This window comes from Electrona antarctica (genome assembly GCF_951216825.1).
Source record: "Electrona antarctica genome assembly, chromosome: 11".
Classification (NCBI taxonomy): domain Eukaryota; kingdom Metazoa; phylum Chordata; class Actinopteri; order Myctophiformes; family Myctophidae; genus Electrona; species Electrona antarctica.
In genome coordinates this window covers 34961478-34989419 of record NC_136792.1, presented here as the reverse complement: position 1 = coordinate 34989419, position 27942 = coordinate 34961478, and the positions used below count along the sequence as shown (strand labels likewise).

The window sequence follows — 27942 nt, the reverse complement described above, 5'->3', positions numbered from 1 at the left end:
ATCTTGTCAAATAAATTATTTGGAATAGGTTAATATTTAGTACTGGATAGTACATTAAGTAAACTTTGCTGCTAATAGCATGTCTGACAAGACTGACATAGCCTGACACTCAGTCTGAATTTTCATTTCGTTTCACTTCATTATTCAGAATCGCCAGAACATATTTTCTTAATGGGCATGGCTAGCGATTCAGGGCTGGAGCCAGGCTATGTCTGACATGTCTGGCTGGTACAAATTGTTGGCCCTGTTATTTTCAGCCCTTGTAGGTGTAAAAGTGAAAATGACAAAATGTGTGATAACTATGAAAAAGCTACTCCTGTGGAAGGGTTATCATACATTAATTTACTTGTATTGAACCTATAAACAATGAATTAAAAATGTTCCACTCATTGTCTCCACCAGGCCGAAGGCATGGGGAGAGAGTATCTTTTGCACTCCGTCCGTCCGTGTGTCTGTGTGTCTGTCCGTCCGTCTGTGAACAGCTAATCTCCGGCACCGTTAACCCGGTCGATGCCAAATTTTGCACACACACTCCTGGATGCCAACGATGAACCTCTGCCCCAAAATTTCCAGAACGGCCTGTTATAGCGCCACCAGGAGGCCGCTTTGTGCAAACCATGTTTTTGGAAAGTACACCTACAGATTTTGTCCAAACATCACGCAAATTGGTACACAGTCTCTCTAGAGCCATTCAACGAAACGGGTCTTTCAGATTTCTCAGACTCCATCCTGATTGGCTAAGATTGGTGCTCAGTTTCAAACAAAATGCTGCAAATCATGAACACATCGTGTGATTTCCGTGAAATTATGCACGCACATTCCCACTAGGCCGAGGAAGAAATGCCACATGAACATTTTCAACTCAGCCTCATGGTGGCGTTATAACTGGCCGAAACGTGTTTTTACCTCCAACTGCACGATCTGTTGATAACTGTGTATGCCAACTCCCTAGAGGCCAAGGAAAAACCTTTGCCTGGACTTTTTCTGCTCTTTATAGCGCCACCAGGAGGCCGACATATTTAAAACACATTTTCTAATATTATTCCTTCAGATTTTATCCAAATTTCACGCAAATCAGTACACATGCTCTCCATAGTCATGTGATCAAGACGGGTTTGTTTGATTTCTCATAATGCACCATCATTGGCTACGATTGGCTTCTAAACTTTTCAGGAGTAGCCCGCTTTGTACCAGTTTTGTACAAATCGCCACAACTACTCACCGCAGCGTCCGATTGTGGTGAAACTGTGCATGCATATTCCCACTAGGCTTTGGAAGAAATGCCACTTGACAGTTTTCAAATCAGCCTCATGGTGGCGCTACAACAGGCCAAGCATCACACACACACACTCCTATCCTCCTGGTGGAGACCTGTGCCCAGAAGGGCACTTTTTCTAGTTTGATAATGAAGACTACAACATCACTGTGTGAAATTACTACACATGGTAAAGTGCTTTGGAGAAAGGCACTTATTAAGCAACTTGTTCTTCTCTTTCCTCCATGTGTTTCTATTGTATCAACCTAGAGAACAGTCTTAAATTTACATAGCTCTGGTCCATAGCCTTACTGCTCTTGCTGCCGTTGCGACAGCATTAGAGCTATATGGACCATGCAGAGCTAACATTTACATATCGTTGTCGTCTGGTGGAATCCTCGTATCCTATGTCCAAAACCTCAGGAAATGGAAAAATCTTCCAATGCATTCAGTGTGGTTCTTATTTAGTCACAATAACTTATTAATACTTTTCATTGGTTCAATATTTATAAAACCCACAGACACACTTAAACTTTCAACCTAGTCTCCATATTTTGGGCAAGATGTGTGTGTGTGTGTGTGTGTGTGTGTGTGTGTGTGTGTGTGTGTGTGTGTGTGTGTGCGTGCGTGCGTGCGTGCGTGCGTGCGTGCGTGCGTGCGTGCGTGTGTGTGTGTGTGTACCCAGAGGGAGTCAATGTACTGTATAGGCAACAAGGTTCGCCTGCACAGGTTCTCCTTCTCCATCATCTGAATAGTAAATCAGTTTGTCAGAGCAGATGTTGTCAGAGCAGATGTGACTAAGGTCACATTCACACCTAAAACTTCGGTAGACTCGATGCGAATGGGCGGAGAAGTTGGGATTCTTGCATATTTAATTTCCTGTGGTTTGCCTTCACACTGGCTGTGTCAAGCGCAGCAAGGAAACGCAGCAGGGCACCCTGGGTGCCCTGGGCGCGGCGGTCGCTGGGGTGTGGTCGACACTGGTTTGCTGCACCTGGCCGGCAGGTTTTTCGCACTTCCCTGTTGGCCGGGAGTGGCTCTCCCTCCCGTTGCTGGTCGCGCCGCGGTGATGGCTGCGCACAGGGGTGCCCCTCCGTGGGCACTACACTGGAGAGTGTAGTGGTTGAGGGTTGAAACACTCTAAGAAGGTTGGAGACCACCTGATGACCTCTCCTCCAGGCCAAGGCATCCATTATATTCGCATCTTTGATGTATACAAACTGAAATGCTTGACTGTCTGCAAGAGGATTTCAAACAGTAACACCTTATTTACAGTTTGTTTGAACTGAACTTGATGAAAAATATCGACTAACGCAGCAATACGAAAATACGATATGCAATATGCACAATAAGCCATAGAAACATAGAAGATTGTACTTGAGAGTCAGAAGACCAGGCCAAAATGAACATTTTAAATAGCTGACCCTAACCTACAGGCATGCAAACAGCCCCGGGATGAAAAAGGTGACAATGTGCTTCACCCACCTCCATAGCCTGGCTAATAAGCCAGACTCAAATCACACTGTCGTGTGGTATTTGAGTCTGGAGATGCTGTGTATGGATCTTGTTTCCCGGGGGGTGGGTTCAAACATTTTCTCTTTGACGCAATTGGTTAGAGGTACTGTCAGTCAAAGGTCTCAAGCATTGAATGTCACTGTACCAAAGCCCGCCCATATTGCATACCGTGTCCCGATTGGCCACACCAGTTCCCTGGTGTAGGAAATGGGCGTACAATTGAGCCTCTCCAGACCATTTTTTTTTTGCCAACGGCTGATTCGGTCTGGCTTATTAGCCAGGCTAAAAGATTCCAGCAATAGAATGATTGAAATGATAAAATGAATTATTATAATTATTGTTACACTTCTATACTTGTGTGACTCCAGAAGCTCTTCCTAAACCTGTCAGATGCAGTGTTGTTTCCCTCGACTAAAACTAAGACCAAAAATGTTGGTGGAGCATCATGTGTGTTTCTGTCTGTGGGGTGAAAATATGGAATGGCTTGACCGAGGATGTGAAACACAGCTGACACATCTCTCCATTCAAGATACTGTTCAAGCATGTCCTTTTGGCTAAATACAGTATTTCATAAGATAATTTGTATTTAACCGATGATGATGATGATGATGATGATGATGATGATGATGATGATGATTAATTCATAGGGATCCTGGTGGATCTCTATATGGTGACACCTGGTGGTGGGGTATGGTGTTGGATCTCGTCAATTGGTTGTGAATCGTCTTGACGGTGGTATTAAATTGTTTGGAGTGTTTATTGTAATTCCTTCCATTGCTTTAACCAATTGAGGGATGTTTTATTGTGATGTTCGTAGGACAGGCATTTATAAGCTTTCAGCTTCAGCGTATTCCTTTAGATCACCTCCAGTTCCTGTTTGTTATTGTAACCTTGTGTTAACAAATACGTTGTGTTGTTACTGTGAAGATGATCAAATAAACTCAACTAAACTAAACTGCCTTTTTTAAACTGCCTGACGAAAACTAAATGGAAACTAAATTAAAACTAAGCTATGACGACTAAAAAATAAGACTAAATATACTGACAATTTCGTCAACAAATAAAAACTAGGCTAAAATGTTAGGAAGGGACTAGTGGACAAGAGATCCAGTATAAGTCATTTTTGACTTGGTTGCATGCTGAAAATAGCAGATCTACAAGCTCACAACGTGTCGCGCCGCGTTGTGGGCTTGTAGATCGGCTATTTTCAGCAAGTGTGAAATCATTAAGTCATTAAGACGGCATCAAGGCCCGACAAAAAACATTTAGTCGACTGAATCAACTGTAGATTTAGTCGACTAAAATCTTATGATATCTAGTCGACTAAAACTAGACTAACACTAAAACCTTCCAGGTGACTGAAATGTGACTGAAACTAAATTCAAACTATTTAAGAGACTAAAACTAAAATCTGCTGCAAAAACCCTCCCCTCCCCTTCCCTCTCCCCTCCTCCCCTCCCCTCCCCTCCCCTCCCCTCCCCTCCCCTCCCCTCCCCTCCCCTCCCCTCTCCTTAGATTAGTAGCTTAATGAGTAGTATTCAAATGTTATTGTCTTTTTTTTAATGTCCAATGTATTTGTATTTAGTTCATAAAGTTAACATAACTATAATTAAAGGCATTTGAAACTAAATAAAAATGTTACTTTTCAGGTTAAAAAATAGCAACAATTAATTCAGGATTTAAATTCAAATAATAGCAAAAATAGCTGATCTACAAGCTCAAAACGGATCGCACTGCGGCGCGTTTTGAGCTTGTAGATCGGCTATTTTTGCTACGACAGTATTATGCAACGTGGTCCTCTGGAGTGAGTGTGGAACTATAGTGGTCCTCTGGAGTGAGCATGGAACTATATAGTGGCCCTCTGGAGTGAGTGTGGAACTATAGTGGCCCTCTGGAGTGAGTGTGGAACTATAGTGGCCCTCTGGAGTGAGTGTGGAACTATAGTGGCCCTCTAGAGTGAGTGTGGAAATATTGTGGCCCTCTGGAGTGAGTGGGGAAATATCGTGGCCCTCTGGAGTGAGTGGGGAACTATAGTGGCCCTCTGGAGTGAGTGTGGAACTATAGTGGCCCTCTGGAGTGAGTGTGGAACTATAGTGGCCCTCTGGAGTGAGTGTGGAAATATAGTGGCCCTCTGGAGTGAGTGTGGAACTATAGTGGCCCTCTGGAGTGAGTGTGGAAATATAGTGGCCCTCTGGAGTGAGTGTGGAAATATTGTGGCCCTCTAGAGTGAGTGGGGAAATCTGTGACCAAATTTGACTGAGGGACTGCCATTGGATTTTGTTTTAATTTTAATTTGTTCATGTCATATGAAGGCAGGTAATCATAGCTTCAAATTGACATATTGGTTGTTCAGTTTGACCCACCAGTTTTGGAGATATGGCTTATAGAGTAATGTCTCGCAGAAAACAGGGAGTTGAGTAAACAGGCTTGAAAGGTTCACTTCTGTGATCTCTAACATTACACCTTTTGTGTACCACATTTAAGCATTTATTTCATATTTACATGTTGATTTCAGCTCTGACCTTTATTTCAGACATGCTCTAGTATGTGAAGAGTCTGCCTGTGCTAGCCTATGAAGTCATTTTTTTTTTTTAAAGAAAAAAGGTTTTTCTCTGGTGAAACGCTGGAATTTGCTAGATGGCAGGCTCTCTGGAGTGAGTGGGGAAATATTGTTGAATCATAATGATTTAATCTCATGTATGTGCTGTACTCAAGGTAATAAAGTTGAACCTTGAACCTCAGCAGAGAGTCAGCTGATTCCTGCCAAGCCTTTTCTTATCAGCCCAATAAATTACATGGGACAGGGTTCCACGTGGCTTTGTCCGTACGAACCAACCAGAAAGGATCTCTCACCTAGCGTTATCTCTGACGTCATTTAACCAACCTGAACTCAATCGGTTAGTTAGTCAGTCAGACAGACAGACAGTCGTAGTAAAATGGCGCAGCAGGGAGCTGGAGTGGATCATGAACAGTTGTGCTGTTCTATCTGTCTGGATCTACTGAAGGATCCAGTGACTGTCCCCTGTGGACACAGCTACTGCAGGACGTGTATCGAGCGATACTGGAACCAGGACGATCAGAGAGGGAGGTTCAGCTGTCCTCAATGCAGACACGCCTTCAACCCAAGACCTGTTCTGAAGAGAAACACCATGTTGGCTGAGGTGGTGGAGAGCCTGAAGAAGACAGGTGAGACCTTTAAGTTCTCTTGTAAAAACAGCTCCCTGTCTGTCAGATATACATTTACTGAACCCATAAACACATGAAACGTTGACAAAAATGTACGTACAAAAACAGCGGTGGAAAGTAACTAAGTACATTTACTTAAGTACAAGTTTGGTTTTTCAATACTTTTACTCTATTCCACTTCAACTCAGAGACAAATATTGTCTACTTCTACTCCACAACAATTATTTGAAAACTTTAGTTGCTTTGTATATTTGTATTACAATTACAAAACATATTTCGGCCATTTGAAAATAGATTTTTCATACATTTTAAAACTAATGAAACATGTCATTCATAATGAGTACTCTTCGTTTAGTACTTCGAGTACATTTTGATGCCAATACTTTAGTACTTCTACTCAAGTAAATTCTTAATTCTGAACTTTTTCTTTCTCGATTATTTCCACATTGCAGTAGTATTGATACTTTTACTGAAGTAACAAAATGAGAGTAATTCTCAGTCACTTCAGTGAATGAAAGGCAACATCTTTGATGATATTTGAATTCCTTTATTTTAGATCTTTAAAACAGTTGTCATGTTGCACACTCTAAAATAGATGATATTTGCACACATGTCTAAAATAGATGATATTTGCATACATGTCTAAAATAGATGATATTTGCACACATGTCTAAAATAGATGATATTTGCACACATGTCTAAAATAGATGATATTTGCACACATGTCTAAAATAGATGATATTTGCACACATGTCTAAAATAGATGATATTTGCACACATGTCTAAAATAGATGATATTTGCACACATGTCTAAAATAGATGATATTTGCACACATGTCTAAAATAGATGATATTTGGACACATGTCTAAAATAGATGATATTTGCACACATTTCTAAAATAGATGATATTTGCACACATGTCTAAAATAGATGATATTTGCACACATTTCTAAAATAGATGATATTTGCACACATGTCTAAAATAGATGATATTTGCACACATTTCTAAAATAGATGATATTTGCACACATTTCTAAAATAGATGATATTTGGACACATGTCTAAAATAGATGATATTTGCACACATTTCTAAAATAGATGATATTTGCACACATGTCTAAAATAGATGATATTTGCACACATTTCTAAAATAGATGATATTTGCACACATTTCTAAAATAGATGATATTTGCACACATGTCTAAAATAGATGATATTTGCACACATTTCTAAAATAGATGATATTTGCACACATGTCTAAAATAGATGATATTTGCACACATGTCTAAAATAGATGATATTTGCACACATGTCTAAAATAGATGATATTTGCACACATGTCTAAAATAGATGATATTTGCACACATGTCTAAAATAGATGATATTTGCACACATGTCTAAAATAGATGATATTTGGACACATGTCTAAAATAGATGATATTTGCACACATTTCTAAAATAGATGATATTTGCACACATGTCTAAAATAGATGATATTTGCACACATTTCTAAAATAGACGATATTTGCACACATTTCTAAAATAGATGATATTTGCACACATGTCTAAAATAGATGATATTTGCACACATGTCTAAAATAGATGATATTTGCACACATTTCTAAAATAGATGATATTTGCACACATTTCTAAAATAGATGATATTTGCACACATTTATAAAATAGATGATATTTGCACACATGTCTAAAATAGATGATATTTGCACACATTTATAAAATAGATGATATTTGCACACATGTCTAAAATAGATGATATTTGCACACATGTCTAAAATAGATGATATTTGCACACATTTCTAAAATAGATGATATTTGCACACATTTCTAAAATAGATGATATTTGCACACATTTCTAAAATAGATGATATTTGCACACATGTCTAAAATAGATGATATTTGCACACATTTCTAAAATAGATGATATTTGCACACATTTCTAAAATAGATGATATTTGGACACATGTCTAAAATAGATGATATTTGCACACATTTCTAAAATAGATGATATTTGCACACATGTCTAAAATAGATGATATTTGCACACATTTCTAAAATAGATGATATTTGCACACATTTCTAAAATAGATGATATTTGCACACATGTCTAAAATAGATGATATTTGCACACATTTCTAAAATAGATGATATTTGCACACATGTCTAAAATAGATGATATTTGCACACATGTCTAAAATAGATGATATTTGCACACATGTCTAAAATAGATGATATTTGCACACATGTCTAAAATAGATGATATTTGCACACATGTCTAAAATAGATGATATTTGGACACATGTCTAAAATAGATGATATTTGCACACATTTCTAAAATAGATGATATTTGCACACATGTCTAAAATAGATGATATTTGCACACATTTCTAAAATAGACGATATTTGCACACATTTCTAAAATAGATGATATTTGCACACATGTCTAAAATAGATGATATTTGCACACATTTCTAAAATAGATGATATTTGCACACATGTCTAAAATAGATGATATTTGCACACATTTCTAAAATAGATGATATTTGCACACATTTCTAAAATAGATGATATTTGCACACATTTATAAAATAGATGATATTTGCACACATGTCTAAAATAGATGATATTTGCACACATTTATAAAATAGATGATATTTGCACACATGTCTAAAATAGATGATATTTGCACACATGTCTAAAATAGATGATATTTGCACACATTTCTAAAATAGATGATATTTGCACACATTTCTAAAATAGATGATATTTGCACACATTTCTAAAATAGATGATATTTGCACACGTCTAAAATAGATGATATTTGCACACATTTCTAAAATAGATGATATTTGCACACATTTCTAAAATAGATGATATTTGCACACATGTCTAAAATAGATGATATTTGCACACATTTCTAAAATAGATGATATTTGCACACATGTCTAAAATAGATGATATTTACACACATTTCTAAAATAGATGATAGTATAGTGTTTATTACTTTTGACACAGTTGCTCTGTGCTTTATGATGGCTACACAGTAATAATTTAGTTGTTTGTATTCATTTGAGGGTACCGTAGTAACTCTTCATTTACAACAGGACATGATATATAGTACTTTTCACAAAACAACAGAGTTGAATACAGAGGTGGAGTCTAGACTTTACATAGAGATTGAAAAACACATTTGGTGCCTTCAAGGTTTCTTGATACAAAAGAATGCTAATGTTGTCTCCAACACCTCAGGCAGCCTCAAACAGTTTAGAACAAAGCCTGCCCACAGGGTACTTCACTGAGAACCTCCAAGGTGATTGCTCTCAGAGACCAAGCTATTCTGACCAGTCAATGTGTCTCCACTTAACCTGCATCAAATTAGCACAGAGTCTAATTATTGACAGAATATTGCAGATATGGCTTATGGACTATATTTACGATTCCACACAGGCACATAGACAAATGAAATATATATATTTTTATCATATTGATAAATAAATGCTGCATCAATCTATCAACAGGACTCCAAGCTGCTCCTCCTGATCACTGCTACGCTGGACCTGGAGATGTGGCCTGTGATTTCTGCACTGGGAGGAGACTGAAAGCTGTGAAGACTTGTCTTCAGTGTCTGGTCTCTTACTGTGACACTCACCTCCAGCCTCACTATCAGTCTCCTGCCTTTAAGAGACACCAGCTGGTCCAAGCCTCCGGAGAGCTTCAGGAGAACATCTGCTCTCGTCACAACGAGGTGAGGAAGCTTTTCTGTCGCACCGATCAGCAGTGTATCTGTTATCTGTGCTCCGTGGAAGAACACAAAGGTCACGATACGACCTTGGCCACAGCAGAACGGGCCGAGAGACAGAAAGAGGTCGATAGGAGTCAGCAGAACATCCAGCAGAGAATCCAGGAGAGAGAGAAATATGTGAAGGGGCTTCACCAGGAGGTGGAGTCCATCAAGCACCGTGCCGACAGAGCAGTGGAGGACAGCGACACCATCTTTACTGAGCTCATCTCTTCCATGGAGAGAAGACGATCTGAGGTGATGCAGCTGATCCGAGACCAGCAGGAACGTCAAGTGAGTCGTGCTGAAGAACTGAGGAGGCGTGCGGAGCAGGAGGTCACTGAACTGAGGAGGAGACATGCTGAGCTGGAGCAGCTCTCACTCACAGAGGATCACATCCGTTTTCTACAGCGTTACACCTCCTCCCTCTCAACCACCAGTGAATCTACACACCCAGTCAGCAGCCATGTCCGTCCTCTGAGACACTTGTCGAGACAAGATGTGACTGTGGCCGTGTCCAAGATGAGGGACAGACTGGAGGACATTCTCACAGAGGAAGGGACAAACGTCTCAGAGGCAGTGAACAGAATGGATGTTTCACTCAGGGACAGTTTATTGCACGACGCAGACCACGCAGTTGCGCAGAGCCCCGAGGCGGGGGGCCCCCGCCGCCCGCCCGCCGTCCGCCCGCGGCCCACCCTCCGCCCCCCCACCTCAGCTTTGCTGGGAGCCCCCATATTGGTAAATCCGCCACTGGTTTCACTGTCAACACCAGCAGAACCCAAGACCAGAGCTCAGTTCTTACAGTATTCACGTCCGATCACACTGGATCCAAACACAGCCAATCGCTTCCTGTCTCTGTCTAAAGGGAACAGAAAAGTAAAAGTGACGAAGAAACCAAAATCAAATCCTGATCACCCAGAGAGATTCACTGGAGGGCCTCAGGTTCTGAGTAGAGAGGCTCTGAGTGGACGCTGGTACTCTGAGGTAGAGAGGAGTGGATTCTGTGGAGTCTGTTGTATAGCAGTCTCACATAAAAATATCAGCAGAACAGGGTTTGAATGTAGATTTGGATTCAATGATAAATCGTGGTCTTTAGAGTGTACAGAACGAGGTTATACTTTCATACACAGAGGCATTAGGACTCCCATCCCAGGCCGTGTGTCCTCCAGAGTAGGAGTGTACCTGGACCACAGTGCAGGTACTCTGTCCTTCTACGGTGTGTCTGACGACACCATGACTGTCCTTCACACAGTCCACACCACGTTCACACACAACCTCCATGTTGGATTTGGGCTTGGATCTGGATCCACTGCTGAGTTGTTGTATGAGCTCAACTAGATCACACTGTTGTTTTGTCTCTCGTGTCATCAGATCATAATCGTTTCCTCATTATTGTATAGTTTTTCTTCTCAGCCTGCTCTGTGAGCTTGTAGATCAGCTATTTTTTCCTATGCGTCGTATGATGAAGTATATAGGGGCTTGAAGGGGTTAATAATCTAATTTAAGCCATTAACCCATTTAGGCCTGACTATTTAAAAAATGTCTCTTTAAAATGTATTTTTTTTCTGGAAAAACCTCATGTTTCTATATCAGTGGTTCTCAACATTTCTTGTCAAGGACCCCAAAAACTGTATGTATTTGGCCGCCGACCCCCATCTGAAAATATGTTGTTCCAGGAACACCCCAGAAGCAAAGATTTGAGTTAAAAACTGAAACTCTGAAATAATATATAAAGATTTGAGGCACATTTTCAGGATTTTTCTAAAATAGCAGACCTACAAGCTCATAGCGCGGCACCAAGCATAACTTATATCTTTTAGTTCCACTAGTCTCTTCCTAACATATTTAGTCTAGTTTTAGTCATTATTGCTTAGTTTTTATCTAGTTTTCCTCAGTGAAAAGTCGACGAACATTTTTCGTCATAGTTTTAGTCGACACACACACTAGTGTATAATAGACAGTGTGTGTATATATTAGATCTGGAGAACGCGAGGAGTTGTGCTTGTAGATCTGCTATTTTCACAATCTGCTCCCGTTTCTTGGGGGGGAACCCATTTTGGTGTTTTAAGCATTATGTTATACTTTAGCTGTTGAAAAATAGCAGATCTACAAGCTCATAGCGCGGACTCTCAGAGTTACAGACCAAGAGTCCATTTGGTTCCATTTGTACACTCTCAGAGTTACAGACCCATCAGGGTACATTTGGTTCCAATTACTATCATTTAGCTGGGGACCCCCTGGAACTCCCTCAAGGACCCCTGGGGGTCCCCGGACCCCACTTTGGGAACCACTGCCTTAGAAAGCCTTAATGAGGATTTTAACATGAGTGTTGAATTAAAAAACTAATGACTAAATATTCTATCTGCTCTGTGCTTTATGATGGCTGTGTGCCTGATGTTAAATATTCTATCTGCTCTGTGCTTTATGATGGCTGTGTGCCTGATGTTAAATATTCTATCTGCTCTGTGCTTTATGATGGCTGTGTGCCTGATGTTTGCATTAGATTGCATTTGGTCTTTTGTTTATTGTTTATTTTTTTCTTCTCCGTTTGTAAATAAAATGTAATAATGTTTTCCTGATGTTTTCTCCTGTCTCAGTGGACACTTGTAGTTCACTGATAGGACTACAACTCCCATGAGCTATCATTCTCAATGACCTGTTTCGACACAGGTGTGGACATTCCTTCAATCAAGTGATGAACATAATTATGTCCTGCGTTTGATTCTGCCTGAAGAAGGTCAAAGGTCAATAGACTGAAAGATTCCTAGCCTGGCTAATAAGCCAGACTCCAACGGCTGATTCGGTCTGGCTTATTAGCCAGGCTACCACCTCCACCCATCTCCACCCACCCTCACCATATTTGGACCATCTTGTATGAGGCTGCTGTCCTAGAAAGGTGAGGCGGCTCCTTGTTTCGGTGGCAGGCATCTCTGTGATTGTTTTTTGCAGACGGAGGCGTAGTACGGTGGATGGGGCTCCTCGTAACTTGGTCACAGGCATATTTCTCCTTTTGGCAGAGAGGGCCAGGGTTTGGGTGGGGGGGGGGGGGGGGGGGGGCTCCTTGTTAGTCGGTGGCAGGCATGTTTGTGATTGGCTTTTGGCAGACAGCGGCGGGGTGCACTGAATCCAGGACCGTGATTGGCCGCCCAAGCTCGATGAGAAGTTACAGCAGGAGCTAGAGATTTGTCCACCCTCAGGGTGTCTGTTGTCGATGAGCATCAAACTCTTGGCTTCTGTCATGAACCAATCCCCTGTTTCAGTAGCCTGGGTTCCAGCCTGATTCGCTGCGTTCCGCGGATTTGTAAATGTCACTTCGCTACTCAGTATAGACTACATTAGTCTACTAGATGAGTACACTGAGTAGCGAAGTGACATTTACAAATCCGCAGAACGCAGCAAATCAGGCTGCAACCCAGGCTACTGTTTCACTAACTCTAAGATCAGTGGTTCACAAAACATTTACCAAAAGAGACATTTGATGTCTCCTGGGAACTGAAACTAGTGAAAATAGCCAATCTACAACCTCACAACGCGTTGCCATCTGAAAAGTTGTGAGATTTAGATTATTAGATATTTTCACAACAAAGTATGTCATACATTGAACATAAATACTCTCAAAGAAGCATTTCATGTTATCTTTAAAAAGTACACTACACATGCATTAATACGGTCATGTTTTGTGCAAAGCCATTTAAATTAAGCCTGCATGAGGTGAAACTTGAACCAGGGACCTTCAGGTATAGACACTTTACCGAGTCTGTGTCGCTCAATTCTTGTCCACGTATGTCATCAACACCCAGGAACCTTCTGCCTGCATCAAGCACCATTTGTATTCTCTCTGATGTCCGTGGAATTTCTACAGCACAGTTCATGACCATTGCTATGAACGCTAGGAATCTCTTTTTGTCACGATAGTAGATGTTTGGTTCATCTGTTTTCTTAATTTCCCACTCAGGTTCATGTTGTACTGTTTCATTCACAATCACATCCGAATCCAGTCTCCTCACAGTCTCAGCATAGGATATATTCTCTTTTCATTCCTGATCTTAATCAACTTGCTGCTCCTGCACCATGGCTTCCTTCACAATGAATGCACCTCTCTGGTACTTCCTCTTCCTCACATTTCCTTTCAATGCATTCTGTCTGACCACATCTCCTGACTCCTCTGCACACCGCAGCAACATGTGGACATACTCCTGGCAACAGAAGCACCTGAGTGGTGCTTGTTCATATGGCCTGACTCTGTAACTGATAGGCTATATCCTAGATATATTCTTTCTGGCAGTTCTTTCTGAACCGTGTCATCCTCCTACACTCAACCACACCATCAACGTCATCAAACAATACCATATCTAGAGTCAGTGGTCCTCAAGACATCCTTCATCTGTTTATTGGATACACATTCAATTATCACGATCCCACTCCTTGTAATTCTCAATGACCGTATTTTTCCAACTTTCTCCCCTATGAACTTTGCTACTGCATGCTGATTGCTGAAAATTACGTTTGTTCTGGTCACCGCTTTCATTCCAACAACATATTTAGCATTCTGGCTGTCTTTGCTTCCTGGAATATCTAACTCATTCGTTTTCCTTTTCCTCTCTTGATAACCTCTCATACTGTATCATCCTCTGCACATTGAATTTTGCGGTCTGATTCCTTTGACGCCATTTCCCCTTCATACGACTCCGAGCTCCATGCTTTCTCTACCCGCTGCGGTGAAACAGGAAACCGCATCGGTGACACAGAACGCCTGCTCATCCTCCCTCGACGCCTCCTCAGCGGGTTATTTGTACCTTCCTTCCTTTTACCGGGAAAAAGAGTGAAATGTGCAAATTAAGTGTTACAATCATGGCGGGCGGCTCTCCCCTAATGCTGAAATGTGATGAGCACAAGGAATAGAAATTATGTTACGTTAGGTGAGACACGTTTTTATGGGCCTGTCAAGGAAGTTGAGTGGTCAAGTGCCAGTGCTCCTAAAGTGAAGCCAGTGCCATTAAGACAGTGCCAGTCTATCTGAACTGACCCTGACTGCAAAAACATCAAAACCCCCAAAAGGGAACTAAAGCTTATGTTTCCTCCTGAAATGAAGTGCATTGGAAGTGTGAAGAATAAGATCGAAATACCAGTGGTTAAGAAACTAATTACATTTACTCAAGTAATGTACAATTTTGAGGTACCTTTACTTAAGTAGAGTATTTGTAGGCCTATTCCAATTTTCAATACACCTACGTATTTACCATGCTCACTGAATATTAAAATAATGTATCTGTCTGTATAAGTCATGCTGTGATGACTATACCAAACCCAGCATCCCACCACCCTGCCTATTTTTATGTCATAGCCATTAGCCACTGGTATGGACATACATCACATTTCCAAGATGCACTATCAAGTATCATGGGAATGGTTTGGCTATAATGCTCTTGCAATGTCAACAAGATCCTTCGTGTGCCTTTAAAGGCCATTCCTACTTTAACTTTCTGCATAGCATGCAATTAACAACTCATATAAGCCTGATGAGGCGGTTGACATGGCCCCACTGCAGAGGTGGTCAGAGCTTGAGACTTCATCTGTCCTTATAGTTTTATTTATGTGTTATAGATCTAAGCTATGAATAGTCGTAAATGTTTGGAGATGTTAGCTAGTAATCCTAGTCATATACTGTAAATATATGACATGTTAGCTATTCATGTTTAACATGGTACATAATATGTACCATGTTAAACATGAACATGAACACTATATTATAGTGCCACGTCTTGATGTTAATTGAAGTTTTATTGTACAGATTGAAATTGTGTGTATTATTTGTATTTCATAATAATAATAATAATAATAATAATAATAATAATAATAATAATAATAATAATAATAATAATAATAATAATAATAATAATAATAATAATAATAACTAATGAACCAACAACAATCAACAACTATATGCCATAAGCCTGAGAGAATAAGTGTCTTTTCAAGGCAGCCTTAACAGAGTCCAGTGTTGGAGCATGGCAAATCTCTATTGGGAGAGAGTTCCACAGGGTGGGGGCTGCCACACTGAACACTCTGTCCCCAAAGGTTCGCTTGACTGCCTTGGGGACAGAGAGGAGATCCAAGTTTGTGGACCGCAGGTTCTGTGTCACAGGAGGTTTATGGAGGAGGCCTGAGAGGTACTGTGGAGCCATTTATAATGATATGGTTTAGGCCAGATTGAAATTTGCTTCTGTTCATTAATTTCTATTTAGAAACTGAAGTCAGTGGGAAAATCTAATTCAACATTCGACCAGGGGAGGCGCTAATGCTGCCTCTCCGGCTGCAACTTCCAAAAACATGTTACTGGCTAATTTCATAATAGCTGGGTGCAAACTCATAAGAAATCACCACGATTTGGCCTTTGCTGTTTTTTAATTTTGGCGTGGTGTTAGGTATGGGTATAAGGTTTTCAAAAAGCTGTGCAAACGCGTTGGGCACGCCCCCTAGTGGTCTGTTTGCACAGACTCAAATATTAGATATGTATAGCTATGGCTGTAAACCAAAATAATTGATAAAACATTTTCAATGGATTCTGTTACTATTGGGTGTGCTACATAAGAACGAACAACCAGAAAGGCATCATTTTTAAGATGGCGTCCACGCTGGCTAAAATGAGCAAAAATGCCTATAAACTGGGATTTAATATGTAAAAAATCATAACAATTATGCACTTCGTAACTACTTTTTGAATTTTGGAATGGTGTTAGGTATGCGCATAAGGTTTTCAAAAACCATTGCTCGCCCCCTAGTGGTTGGTTTGCAATGAAACCACTATTAGATATGTCAGTATATGGTTGGAACCCCAAATAATTGATAGAAGAGATTTTTCAATGGATTATGTTACCATTGGGTGTGCTAAATAACATACTATTTTTTTACGGAAAACAAACAACTTGAAAGGCATCGTTTTCAAGATGGTGTCCACGATGGCTGCCGGGAGCTTAAAATGCCTGTTTCATTCCAAAGTTGCAAACCGACCACTAGGGGGAGAGCCAAATTAGTTTGCGATGGTTTTTGAAAACCTTAGGACCATACCTAACAGCATGCCAAAATTCAAAGAACAGTTACCAAGTGCATATTGTTACAATGTTTTACATTAATCACAGTTTAAGTTTATAGGCATTTTAGCTCCCAGCAGCGTCACGTAAAAAACATAACAATTATGCACTTGGTAACTGCTTCTTGAATTTTGGCATGCTGTTAGGTATGGTCATAAGGTTTTCAAAAAACATTGCAAACTAATTTTGCTCGCTCCCTAGTGGTCGGTTTGCAATGAAACCATAGGCATTTTACTGTAAGCTCCCGGCAGCTCCATCATGGACGCCATCTTGAAAACGATGCCTTTCTAGATGTTTGCCTGACTAGTGGTTTAGCACAACCACTAGTAATATAATCCTGAAAAATCTCTTCTATCAATTATTTGGTGTTTCAACCATATACTGACATATCTAATAGGTGTGTGTGTGTGTGCTTGCGTGCGTGCGTGCGTGCGTGTGTGTGTGTGTGTGTGTGCATGTCGTTTAATAAAGTCCTCACCTGTCCTCAACCATCTCAGTAATTGCAAAGTCCAAGCTGCGTTGGCCAGTTCATTCATATTCATTTCATTCACTTCATTTTCACGGTGTGCTTAATTTGGTGTACATAACAACAGCTGTTTCTATTGCTTTTCCGTCCGTCCAGGTTACAATGGTCTAATCTAATGCATGCCATTATCAGCTGAATATGTCCCAAAGAGACATGTACTATACAGTAGCTATAGCTTATGGGCTTTATAAGAGAACTAACCATTGATGATGACTAAAGCTTTCACGCCAGAAAAGTAGTAAGGTCTTTATCCATGGTCAGGTCATATTGACCAAAATTACAGTAGCCATGGACAATATGCATTTTCCTTCATGGTAGCAATGATTTGTCACACCAATTTGTTGGCCATTTTTGCCTTTATCGATCTTCTACTTTTTCAGATTTAAGCAAGAACATTTCCATAAAAGACATTCAATTCATTCAATATTCCAAGGATCCAGATGCACTTCATGAGTGACTCCCATGGCTTTCAATATTCATTATTCATAAATGCAAACAAGTAAACAAGTTCTCAGAAAATGTTAAAATTACCAGTATCAAAATGTATTTTGCTTGTGAATATGTTAGAGTTTTCGACTATAAATACAAACTAGAAAGGTCGCAATTTAAAAAAATTGCAAAGTGGCTTACATATGCCCCTCCCACTGATATTGCCAGCCAATTACAATGTCTTGTCACCCCTGCGATCATGCGTAAGTATTAATAGGGGATTTATCCCCCCAAAAATCATTTTTCAACCTATGGTTCAAGAGTTATAAGCCAAAACATAAATGGGCTTCCCCATTATAAGTCTATGGAGAACTAATTAATTAATCATCAATTCAACTATACAACGGATCTCTTAGCAATGAGCAAGCACACGATTCCCGATGACATATAGCTCGAGTGTGTGCGACAAAAACTGTGGGAGTAGTGCAGCAAAGTATCCACATTTACAATAACAATAGTGTGGTTGCCCTAATAATTAAATGTGGCACCTGCTGGCTTAGTGGTCCAGGCGCATGCCACATAGGCTCTGGCCTGACAGCGTGTCGCGTGTTCGAAATATCACATTGAAATTATTGTGAAGCCATGCATTTCCCTTTCTATACAAAGGGCAAGCCTCATATCATGTAGAGAATTCCATCATGGAAGTCATTTGAAAGCAGTGTCAACACTTGCATACACAGAGGCCTGCACATTCACAGAGGCATTTCATGTTTGAAATGTAGGGGATGTAGTCAGAGGTCACACTTCTGTGGTAGCCTGTTGGAATCATGGTATTCTAATGAGTTGCATGGACACAGAGGGATTATCACAAAGCACTCGTGAGTCGTGACTCAAAGAAGATCCTCTTTTTTCCCCGTCAAGTGGCCCTCATCTGTAACTCTTTGCCCATATGAGACTTCAATGAAAACAGATCCCTGTCTGAGAGAACAGCAGCAGTCGTGTGAGGATCACTCAGGATCATCAACCAACCTGAGAGACTTCAATGAAAACAGATCCCTGTCCTATAGCACCTTGGTCCGTGTCCTAGCACCTTTAATAATGTCCTTAAGTAGATAATGAACAGTACACAGCGGCTGCTATGCACCATATATATAATTAGCTTGCATAATGGGACAGTATTTTCATATAGGCCTACATTTACCTTGCCGACATCACTTCCGACATCACTTTGACAGTAGGCTCCCTTCACTCTTAAAAAATAAATAAGCAAATATGCATTACATTCACCCATTCACACACATTCATACACAGATGGTGGAGGAACCCATGCAAGGCACCAACCTGCACATTGGGATCAATTAGGGGTTCAGCATTTAGCTCAAGGACACTTGGACACCAACTCTGGGGGAGCCCAGGATCGAGCTGGGAACCTCACGGTTCCCATCCGGCCTGCACCATACAGACATGGTGATATTGCAATATTATGGTAGGCTGTAGTAGCTGGTATGTTCCAGGATAGGTGCAACCCGACAACCCAGTCACAATTGCTCAGCATCAGAGTCAAGATGAAGATAGTCAAATATGTTTTGACATCCATTGATAGAATAATCAGAGTTAAAGTATCTCTGTCTTACTGCTGCCAGAGGCCACATGTTTTCGAGGCACACCGTTGCTCCAATCCGCACCAAGCTTAATTGACACTGTTCAGGTATCTGGCATGAGAATAGTCACACCAAAAAGAAAAACATTAATTGCACACATATGGGGCTATAGAACTCAGTATTGCTCTGATCAGCGCAGTTACCGTCAAATCTAGTAGCTTATCAAATCTTATAAAAATCTTATGAAAGAGCCAACTAGAAATTGGACTCAACATTCACCCTAACGAAACTTTGACACTTTGTCAAGCTGCTGAACAACTATGTGACTTATCTCCTTCACTTGCCTGTTCTGTCTCACACATATCTAATGTTGTTGGCCGTGCACGCTCACAGCACACATACTGTGTGTACGTACATACTGTACAACATGCAGTGCTCCAGAATGTGACAATGATGTCTGGAGGGTGGTGCCGACACCCTTTTGTCTTTGGAGGCCTGCCTGCCTGCCTGCCTGCCTGCCTGCCTGCCTGCCTGCCTGCCTGCCTGCCTGCCTGCCTGTCTGTCTGTCTGTCTGTCTGTCTGTCTGTCTGTCTGTCTGTCTGTCTGTGTCTCTTTCTGTCTGTCTCTCTCCCCCCCCATCTCTCCAGCTGTCAGAATGGGCTCTGGTCCAGCAATGTTATGTTCAATCAACCCAGCGTTGGTCTCCATGCCGACAGGAATCCCTGGGTCAGATGTGTTTAGGCCCATGTGATCTACTGGATGAGTGCAGGCAGAGTGCTGGGGCGAAGGACCGGCAGCCACTATGATCCGTTAAATCCTGTGGGAATGACCCCAGAAATCCCAGGATTAACTATTCAGGGGGATCTTTCGCATAATACGCATTGTCCTGCTGTGACCTCAGTGTCAACAAATGATAGAGAACAACCAACACGCGACACAATCAGGGATCATCACCATGCCGGCATGGTGGACATTTCTGTCAAAATTAAATTTTTGCCACAGACATACAAAATGATGGCAGTGGCGTGCACAGATAGACACTAGGGGGTGCTAGAGCACTATAAATCAGTGTCATAGATATTCTGAAGAAAACCTGGAGACTTGACATTCAGTAATTGGGTCTATGATCAAAATAAGAACATCATAATGGTGTTTAAAAAGGAAAATCTATACGGAAAAGTCCTTCTGCACACCTACAAAGGACAGGTGCGTCGGATAACAGGAACTGATAGGTAGAAAAAAGAAGAGCATGCCTGATGAAGGTCTGACGACCGAAACGTTGCAATAAAATCCAACCTAAGTGAAGACAGTGTGCGGGATTCTCTTCTTTTTTCTACCTAAAAAGGAAAATTTGCCACGGGCAAGACCAAGTCTATGCCACGGGCACATTTGTCCGTGTACAGACATATTGATGACCCCTGAACACAATCACAGTTTTGCTGGTAGATTAACATGCACACACCCTGTGCAGTGCTGATTATCCTAATGCCTTGAGCCAGGTGGCAAAATATCATGTTCCCTGCAGAACACACAGGGTTAACCACTTAATTGTATCCCTATTGTTAGGAGGACGTTCAGTGAAAATAGCAGATCTACAAGCTCACAATGTGTGGCAACGCAGAGCTTTGTGCGTTTGTAGATTGGCTATTCTCGACAAAGACATTTGCTGTATAGGGAAATACTAAAGGATCTCGTATAGAGGGACTACTGGTCAACTACTGTAAAGTATAGGAGTCAATCACACAAACAACCCTAGCTTGCCTATTATGGAGTGAACTTTAGTGAAAGTAGCCGATCTACAAGCTCACAACACGTATCGTGGCACTATTTTCGGTGAAGAGGTTCACTGTAGAGGGAAAAAACTTAGGAGTGGGCTTATTAGTCACCTGGGGTACTGCAGTCAACTAGGATTTCAGTAGTTAAGTGGATAATGAATGAAAGTTGGGGGTCAATAAATTGTAACTCTCTTCAGTGCTTAGTAAAATGTGCTCATCTCAAACCCAGCTAAATTGGGACCATATATTATGCTACACAATTGTTCTCAAAGTGGGGTTCGGGGACCCCCATGCAGGGGTCCTTGAGGGGGTTCCAGGGGGTCCCCATAGGAAATATAAGATGTAATTTCATTAATGTCACAATTATCTCTGTAATGCATACTTGAGCAGAGGTTCACAAACATTGTAGCCCAACAGAGAAATTAGATGTTTGGCCAGGACCTAAACTAGTAAAAAATAGCAGATTTATGAGCACACAATGCATCGCTTGTGAGCTTGTATATTTACACTACTTCTAAAACGTTTACTTTCATGTTTGAAATACCTTTGAACAATTTTGGAATTGATTTAAATTGGTGAAAAGTCTTTGTTTAAACTTTTTAAAATCTTTTGAAATAATATATTTATTTAAATGTAGGAAACGGAAAACCAATAAAAATTAAACCGTGTACTAGAGTAATGTACAGTATGCAGAATCTGCTGTAGAGCGGGAATTGGCTCAAATGGTAGAGCGCTTGCTAGCGTTAGTGGGATCGATGCCTGCATTGTCCAAGGAGCTTTTTGTTCATAGTTGGGGTCCCTCAGGTCTGTATATAGCCCTCTTCACTGAAAATAGCAGATCTATAAGCTTGCAACACATTGTGTGAACATTATTTTCGCAGAATGCTCACCTATTATACATGCCCTAAATAGGCTTGCTAGGGTTCACGTGGTTAAAAGATCCACTTAAAAAATTATCCAGATTTTAAACTGTATTAAATTAGGCCTACTTTCTCTTTTCTTTCTTTTTTTACCCACTATACAGTACATGAGATTGAGGCCCCAGAGTAATAAATATAGGCTCGCCATATGTTGAATTTTGAGGTTCATCTGTTGTCCATATTTGTCTCCATACAGTACATAGACCACATACTACAGGTGATACTGTTACAGTTCCCTATATCCATGAGACCAAGTTGCTATTGTTTTTGGAGCAAATCTAATCCGCCAACGCTTGCAGTGCAATCCATCCACCTCCAACAATGGTTTATAAATAACTATAGTCTCTTATGTAGGGGCGTGCGTGCGTGCGTGCGTGCGTGCGTGCGTGCGTGCGTGCGTGCGTGCGTGCGTGCGTGCGTGCGTGTGCGTGCGTGCGCGTGTGTCATTATGGAGGAGACTCAAATGCGTTCTATTGGTCACTTAGTCAGTGTGTGCCAATGTCACCCATAGGCGGTCCATCACGGCCGGCTACTTTAGCAGCATTCTCTGCATCCTCACACAGGACTGCGTTGGAGAAGGACAGTTGGATACCATCTATCCGCTGCAAATAACAGCAGGTAAGGCCAGCAAAGAACAAAGAATTATTTGCAACCAACGTGCACTGACAGTGAGGTTTTTCAAAATATCGTCTCTGTCGGGTGGAAACCTCATTATGTCGAAAACTGTTACTTTTCAGGATTCAAATTAAAAAATTGCAAAAGTAGCAGATAGACATGCAAGCTCGAGCTTGTAGATCTGCTACTTTTCTGTGATGCTATATGATCAAGTATAGGGCATTCATTTACGAAAACGTTATTCCACCACAATTATTTGAAAAAGTTAATTACGTTAAGTTACTTTGTGTCTATTCAGAGAATTGCCAATCTATACAAGCTCAAAACACGGTGATATGCTATTTGTGAGCTTGCAGAAGTCAAACCAAAAAAAGTTTGACATGTATTTTGATGTCATGAATATATTTTTTTTTTTTCTCCTCCAAATGTGAATATAGGCCTTTTACTTACGAAAGATGTTATAATGTTGTTATATTGTTACTTTAGTAGAAAATCTGAGCACTTCTTCCACCATGGGTGGAATTAGTACTTCTCAAGTACTGTTCTTAACCACTTGAACCCGAGCGCCCCGATTCTGTGTGGAGAGAAAACAGGAGGGGACCTAGTATTGAGCCCTGGGCGACTCCGTTCAATAAGGTGTACGTCGTGGTTAAGTATACAATTTTGAGCTGTAACACTTTATACTCCATGTCCCTTATATGTGCCTTATTTGCTAACGGACATCTTAAGTACTTAAGTAAGCTTATATATTTTGTACATGAAGTATATGAAAGTAACAGTATGGATGTGAAAATGTTAATGTGCACTGTCGCTGGTAAATAAATAGATAAATATTGTTTAAAGGTTCAGGACACACAGGTGTGCCGTACACGGGAGGAGAAAAGTAGATCCTCGATTCAAAACTCTGACGGCTTGTTTGTAAACTACTTATAATATTTAGCGGTAAATATACCATGAAGTTGCGGAATCTGTATTTTTTTTTTTCCTACAATACCTAGTTTTCATTTTGATTTCAGAAGTCGCATTTTTGAGGCGGACAGCTTTTCTGTCGCTGTTTCACTCGACTGACTCCGCCCCGTAATGCAAATACGATTATGTCACGCTGCACCCCTCGTACGGTCTGATAAAATATGTAATGAGTGGCGCCAAAGATTTATTTTCCACCCAAAAACCGGAAGTACACCAAAACAGCTACAGAAACAGCAGAAAGCTCTGAGTCCACAAGACTATGAGGAAATTGTATCATATCATTGCTCCCTATTAAAATCCTAGAAAAGGTGATATGGGGTGTCCTGCCCCTTTAAATCACCCCCACTTAAACCAACTACGGTAGTAAACACATGAAAACACATGAATGTGTTAGAGGTAATTCAGCAAGATGAATACTTATGGGATTTTTAATGGATTACCATAGGTCCCATGAAATGTTCATTGGCTCAGCCGTCTGTGGGGATGATCGGCAGCTCACTGATGTGCTTCCCCCGCTTTGTGCTCCCGTGTTTGAAAAGGGGAAAGTTTAAGTGCTGCTCGCATTCAGGGGATGAGGACCAGCCAGGCTGGGGAGGGTTAGCTATAAGCCCAGAGGCCTCCGTGTGTGTGTGTGTGTGTGTGTGTGTGTGTGTGTGTGTGTGTGTGTGTGTGTGTGTGTGTGTGTGTGTGTGTGTGTGTGTGTGTGTGTGTGTGTGTGTGTGTGTGTGTGTGTGTGTGTGTGTGTGTGTGTGTTGTTGTTACTTGTGCGTGTCTGGGGTGGTATTTCTGTGTATTTATGGGTGCTCCCCTGAGTCCCCTCTCTGTCGACTGATGATAGCTGTGTGGACAACAGGTGTGGGAGCCTATCAGCTCTCTAATGTGTGATAGCACTGGCTACACACATTGCATTCGCACACCACATGTACAGTACACACATAACACATACTGTACACACACACACAAAGCAGACACTGCACACGTAACAGTATAGACACACATTAACAGCCCACATTCCAGTGGCAGTGAGGCTCTCGCACTCATGCAGACAGCGCTGGTCTTCTGCAGACATGATTTAACCACTTAAAGCCTATCTACTTAGTTGACCGGGGTCCCCCAGGGCTGTATTCTAGATGCTTTAATGCGGAGGTTCTCAAACTATGAGTCAGGACTCCAAGTGGGGCCCAACCACAGGATGGTGAGGCCCACCCTCGCACTCTGACAAAAAGAAAGAAAGAAAGAAAGAAAGAAAGAAAGAAAGAAAGAAAATGTAGCCTTCCCATTATAACAATCAGAACCATAAATCTGTATAGTTAATATATTAAAGAACTAAAATAAATAAAGGTCCTGTACCTGGATCAGTAATTCTTTATAGGCCTACTGTAACCACACTGTATTGCAGACCAAAAGGAAAACACAACTGTTGCTTTCTTTGTATCTGATGATAATCTTATGATCAACCAAAATATAATAATTCAATCTAATTGACCTATAGCTAAGCCCCTCCCCAAACTGCTATGGTCCAATCACAGCTAAGCATAACATGGGTTAGACCAAGAGAGTGGCGACACACTTTGATCTCGCCGCAAAGCAGGGCGCTATGGGCTATAGTTCCAAACATTGGAACTATCCCATTGAGATAGAATGAGCACTTCCACATTCCATTGTTACAATGGGAGTCAATGCTAGTGTTGCCACTCTCTTACTAGATTACTCTGGGTTAGACAAACCTCTCCACCAATAGTTTTCCGACCTACAGTATGATAAAACATTGTTTTAAAAAAGAAATGTAACTCACATATTTTTCCAGTACATATGGCAGGCCTTGTTGACAGATTTGGAAGAGATTTTGAAGGTCTGGTTAAAAAAATTAACCAGTATTTAATGTGTAAAATCCATGATATTTACATTGGAATGAATGAGCCCGGCTGGAAAGTGTCTAAGTCGGAGTGTCTAAGTGGGAGAGGGCAGTGCTTAGCTAAAGGTGAATTGAACAATCAAAATGTAAAAGTTAGGTATACAAATGAAAATGTTCAATTTCCGATTGTGTAAATCCTGCAACGTAAAGTGCCTTTCAATGTCTCCAATGACTCAAGTAGCTAAAAGGTCACCCCAAAAGCAATCCTGGCTCCTCCTGTCCACATGTCGAAGTATCCTTGGGCAAGACACTGAACCCTACATTGCCTCCAATGAATTGGTCGGTGTGAGCTTGCCACCATTGGTGTGTGAATGTGGGAAGTGAGGACGCTGGCGTGGCGTCGACTGTTTGCCGTTTCACCTCCCAATGTATGAATGAATGAACCATTGTAAAGCGCTTTGAGCACTTGGAAAAGCGCTATAAAAATGCAATTCATTATTATTAATCCAAAAGTAATCAAACCAAAGATTGTATATCTTCTATTTTCCAAAAATCAAGTAATCCATAAAGTCATCAAATAAAAAGGAAATGCATTGCAAAAAGGGGGAAAAAAGTGCATTCCTCACCTATAACCTAATAAATCAGGAGGCCACATCAGCTTTCCCCATGTCCAAACGCTCTGAATTTATTCAGAGCTAAACCCTGAGAAATGTTCCTTGACCAAAGTTTTCCGCCCTGCTACTGTGGTTTTGAAGTTTATAAATTTCGGATTATTATTTTGTATTGTATTTTGTATTATTTGACAAACCACCAACATTATTTTTGATAACCAATATTTTAACAAATATATTCCCTCGTTATCACCCAGTGTGTTATGTTTAATTTTCTTTCAAGACTCATACCAGGACAGGCAATACATATCTTCACACATGTATGTGGCTGGCAGTGTCACAACATTAAGCCTGTTTTGTTTTTTTGTGAATGCATTTTATTTATCTTAAAAATAAAACAAAAACATGATTACTGTTCTGTTAACAGATAGAGGTTATACTGTATGCTTTCCATTTACAAATGTACAGAAACACTTTTTGTTCTTATAATCTGTGTTTATAAGATAGCATTGTAAATGCATTTTCTAATAAATGTTCCTATTCAAGCATACTGATTTATGCTTGCTTCGCTTACATGCTTTATTTAAACGTTGAAATTGTGTAAAAAGTGTGGGGTCATCAGGAAATGTGCCCCATGGCCCATAGACTGGGTTCCTGCTAGAAATGTGCCCCATGGCCCATAGACTGGGTTCCTGCTAGAAATGTGCCCCATGGCCCATAGACTGGGTTCCTGCTAGAAATGTGCCCCATGGCCTATAGACTGGGTTCCTGGTATAGAAATGTGCCCCATGGCCCATAGACTGGGTTCCTGGTATAGAAACGTTTCAGAACCTCTGCTCAGTATTACCCTCTACATGAAATCTCTTTGCCAAAAACAGCAAAGCTTGTAGATCTGCTATTTCTGGTGACCGAGAATATAGCGATGCTATACTGTATATGTTATTTTTCTGTCTCCATGTCTTTTAGACTTGTGTACCAAACCCAAGAGGAGCTACGCCCCTTTTAACACCGTTCAACAAATCTGCAAGCCCACCCATCTGTGCTGCAGCCTGCACTCCTGCTGTTTGACAGCCAGTTAGCTCTTTGGCAGCCAGCGCTCCCTCTGTTCTATAAGCAATCTCTACTCCTCCCCTTCCGCTCTGAGCATACAACCAGGATGGACCGTTCAGTACAGGAACTGTTCCTCAACTTCATGATCGTCTTCATCACTGTGCTGCTGATGTGGCTGCTGGTGAAATGCTACCAGGACTTTTGATTTAGATTTTTGAACGACAAAATGGGTGTAAATGGGATGAAAAATGTATTATGAATGAACCATTTAAACCCTATCTAATATTTGTTTTTGTAATAATTAAAAAAGCATTGCGGGGAACCTATGTGCTCTAGACAGTTATCAAGTATTCTGTTGACTTTATTGCCATAATACAGTCTTCCATATCACTGTTCTGTGTGTTTTTTTGCATATACTGAATATGATTCAAACATTGCAGTTACCAGAAGCTGAATCATCATCAAGCCCTTTGTTTATATTTGCCATGCCGCAAAACACTCATGTCTCTGACTGTCCTACTTGTAACACACATTAATTATGCAACTAATGCATATCAAACTGGGCGTCCATGATCTGTAATCACTGAACTAGTGGATGCTTCAAATTTCCAAAACATACAGAATTCACACATATTTACATGATTCAGGACCATTTGGTTCAGGTGTCTCTACAGAGCTCTGAGGGAGAAAAAACTGTTTCTGTCTACATTTTCCCTTTAACCCATAAAGACTTGAGGCAGATTC

At 40.8% G+C, this 27942-nt stretch overlaps 2 protein-coding genes across 2 annotated transcripts; both read left to right on the top strand.

Moving 5' to 3' along the window:
- Positions 1-5706: 5706 nt before the first annotated feature.
- On the top strand, positions 5707-11263 carry LOC306932129 (E3 ubiquitin/ISG15 ligase TRIM25-like; the record flags this gene model as incomplete). The annotated part of the gene is made up of 2 exons (XM_079513831.1): positions 5707-5956; positions 9494-11263. 2 exons carry the CDS (start codon positions 5707-5709, stop codon positions 11092-11094), a joined length of 1851 nt encoding a protein of 616 aa, XP_079369957.1. The 3' UTR covers positions 11095-11263.
- Positions 11264-22598: 11335 nt separating this feature from the next.
- sln (sarcolipin) lies at positions 22599-27933 on the top strand (the record flags this gene model as incomplete). The annotated part of the gene is made up of 3 exons (XM_079513829.1): positions 22599-22716; positions 27115-27400; positions 27928-27933. Exons 2-3 carry the CDS (start codon positions 27305-27307, stop codon positions 27931-27933), a joined length of 102 nt encoding a protein of 33 aa, XP_079369955.1. The 5' UTR covers positions 22599-22716; positions 27115-27304.
- Between the last annotated feature and the right edge of the window lie 9 nt (positions 27934-27942).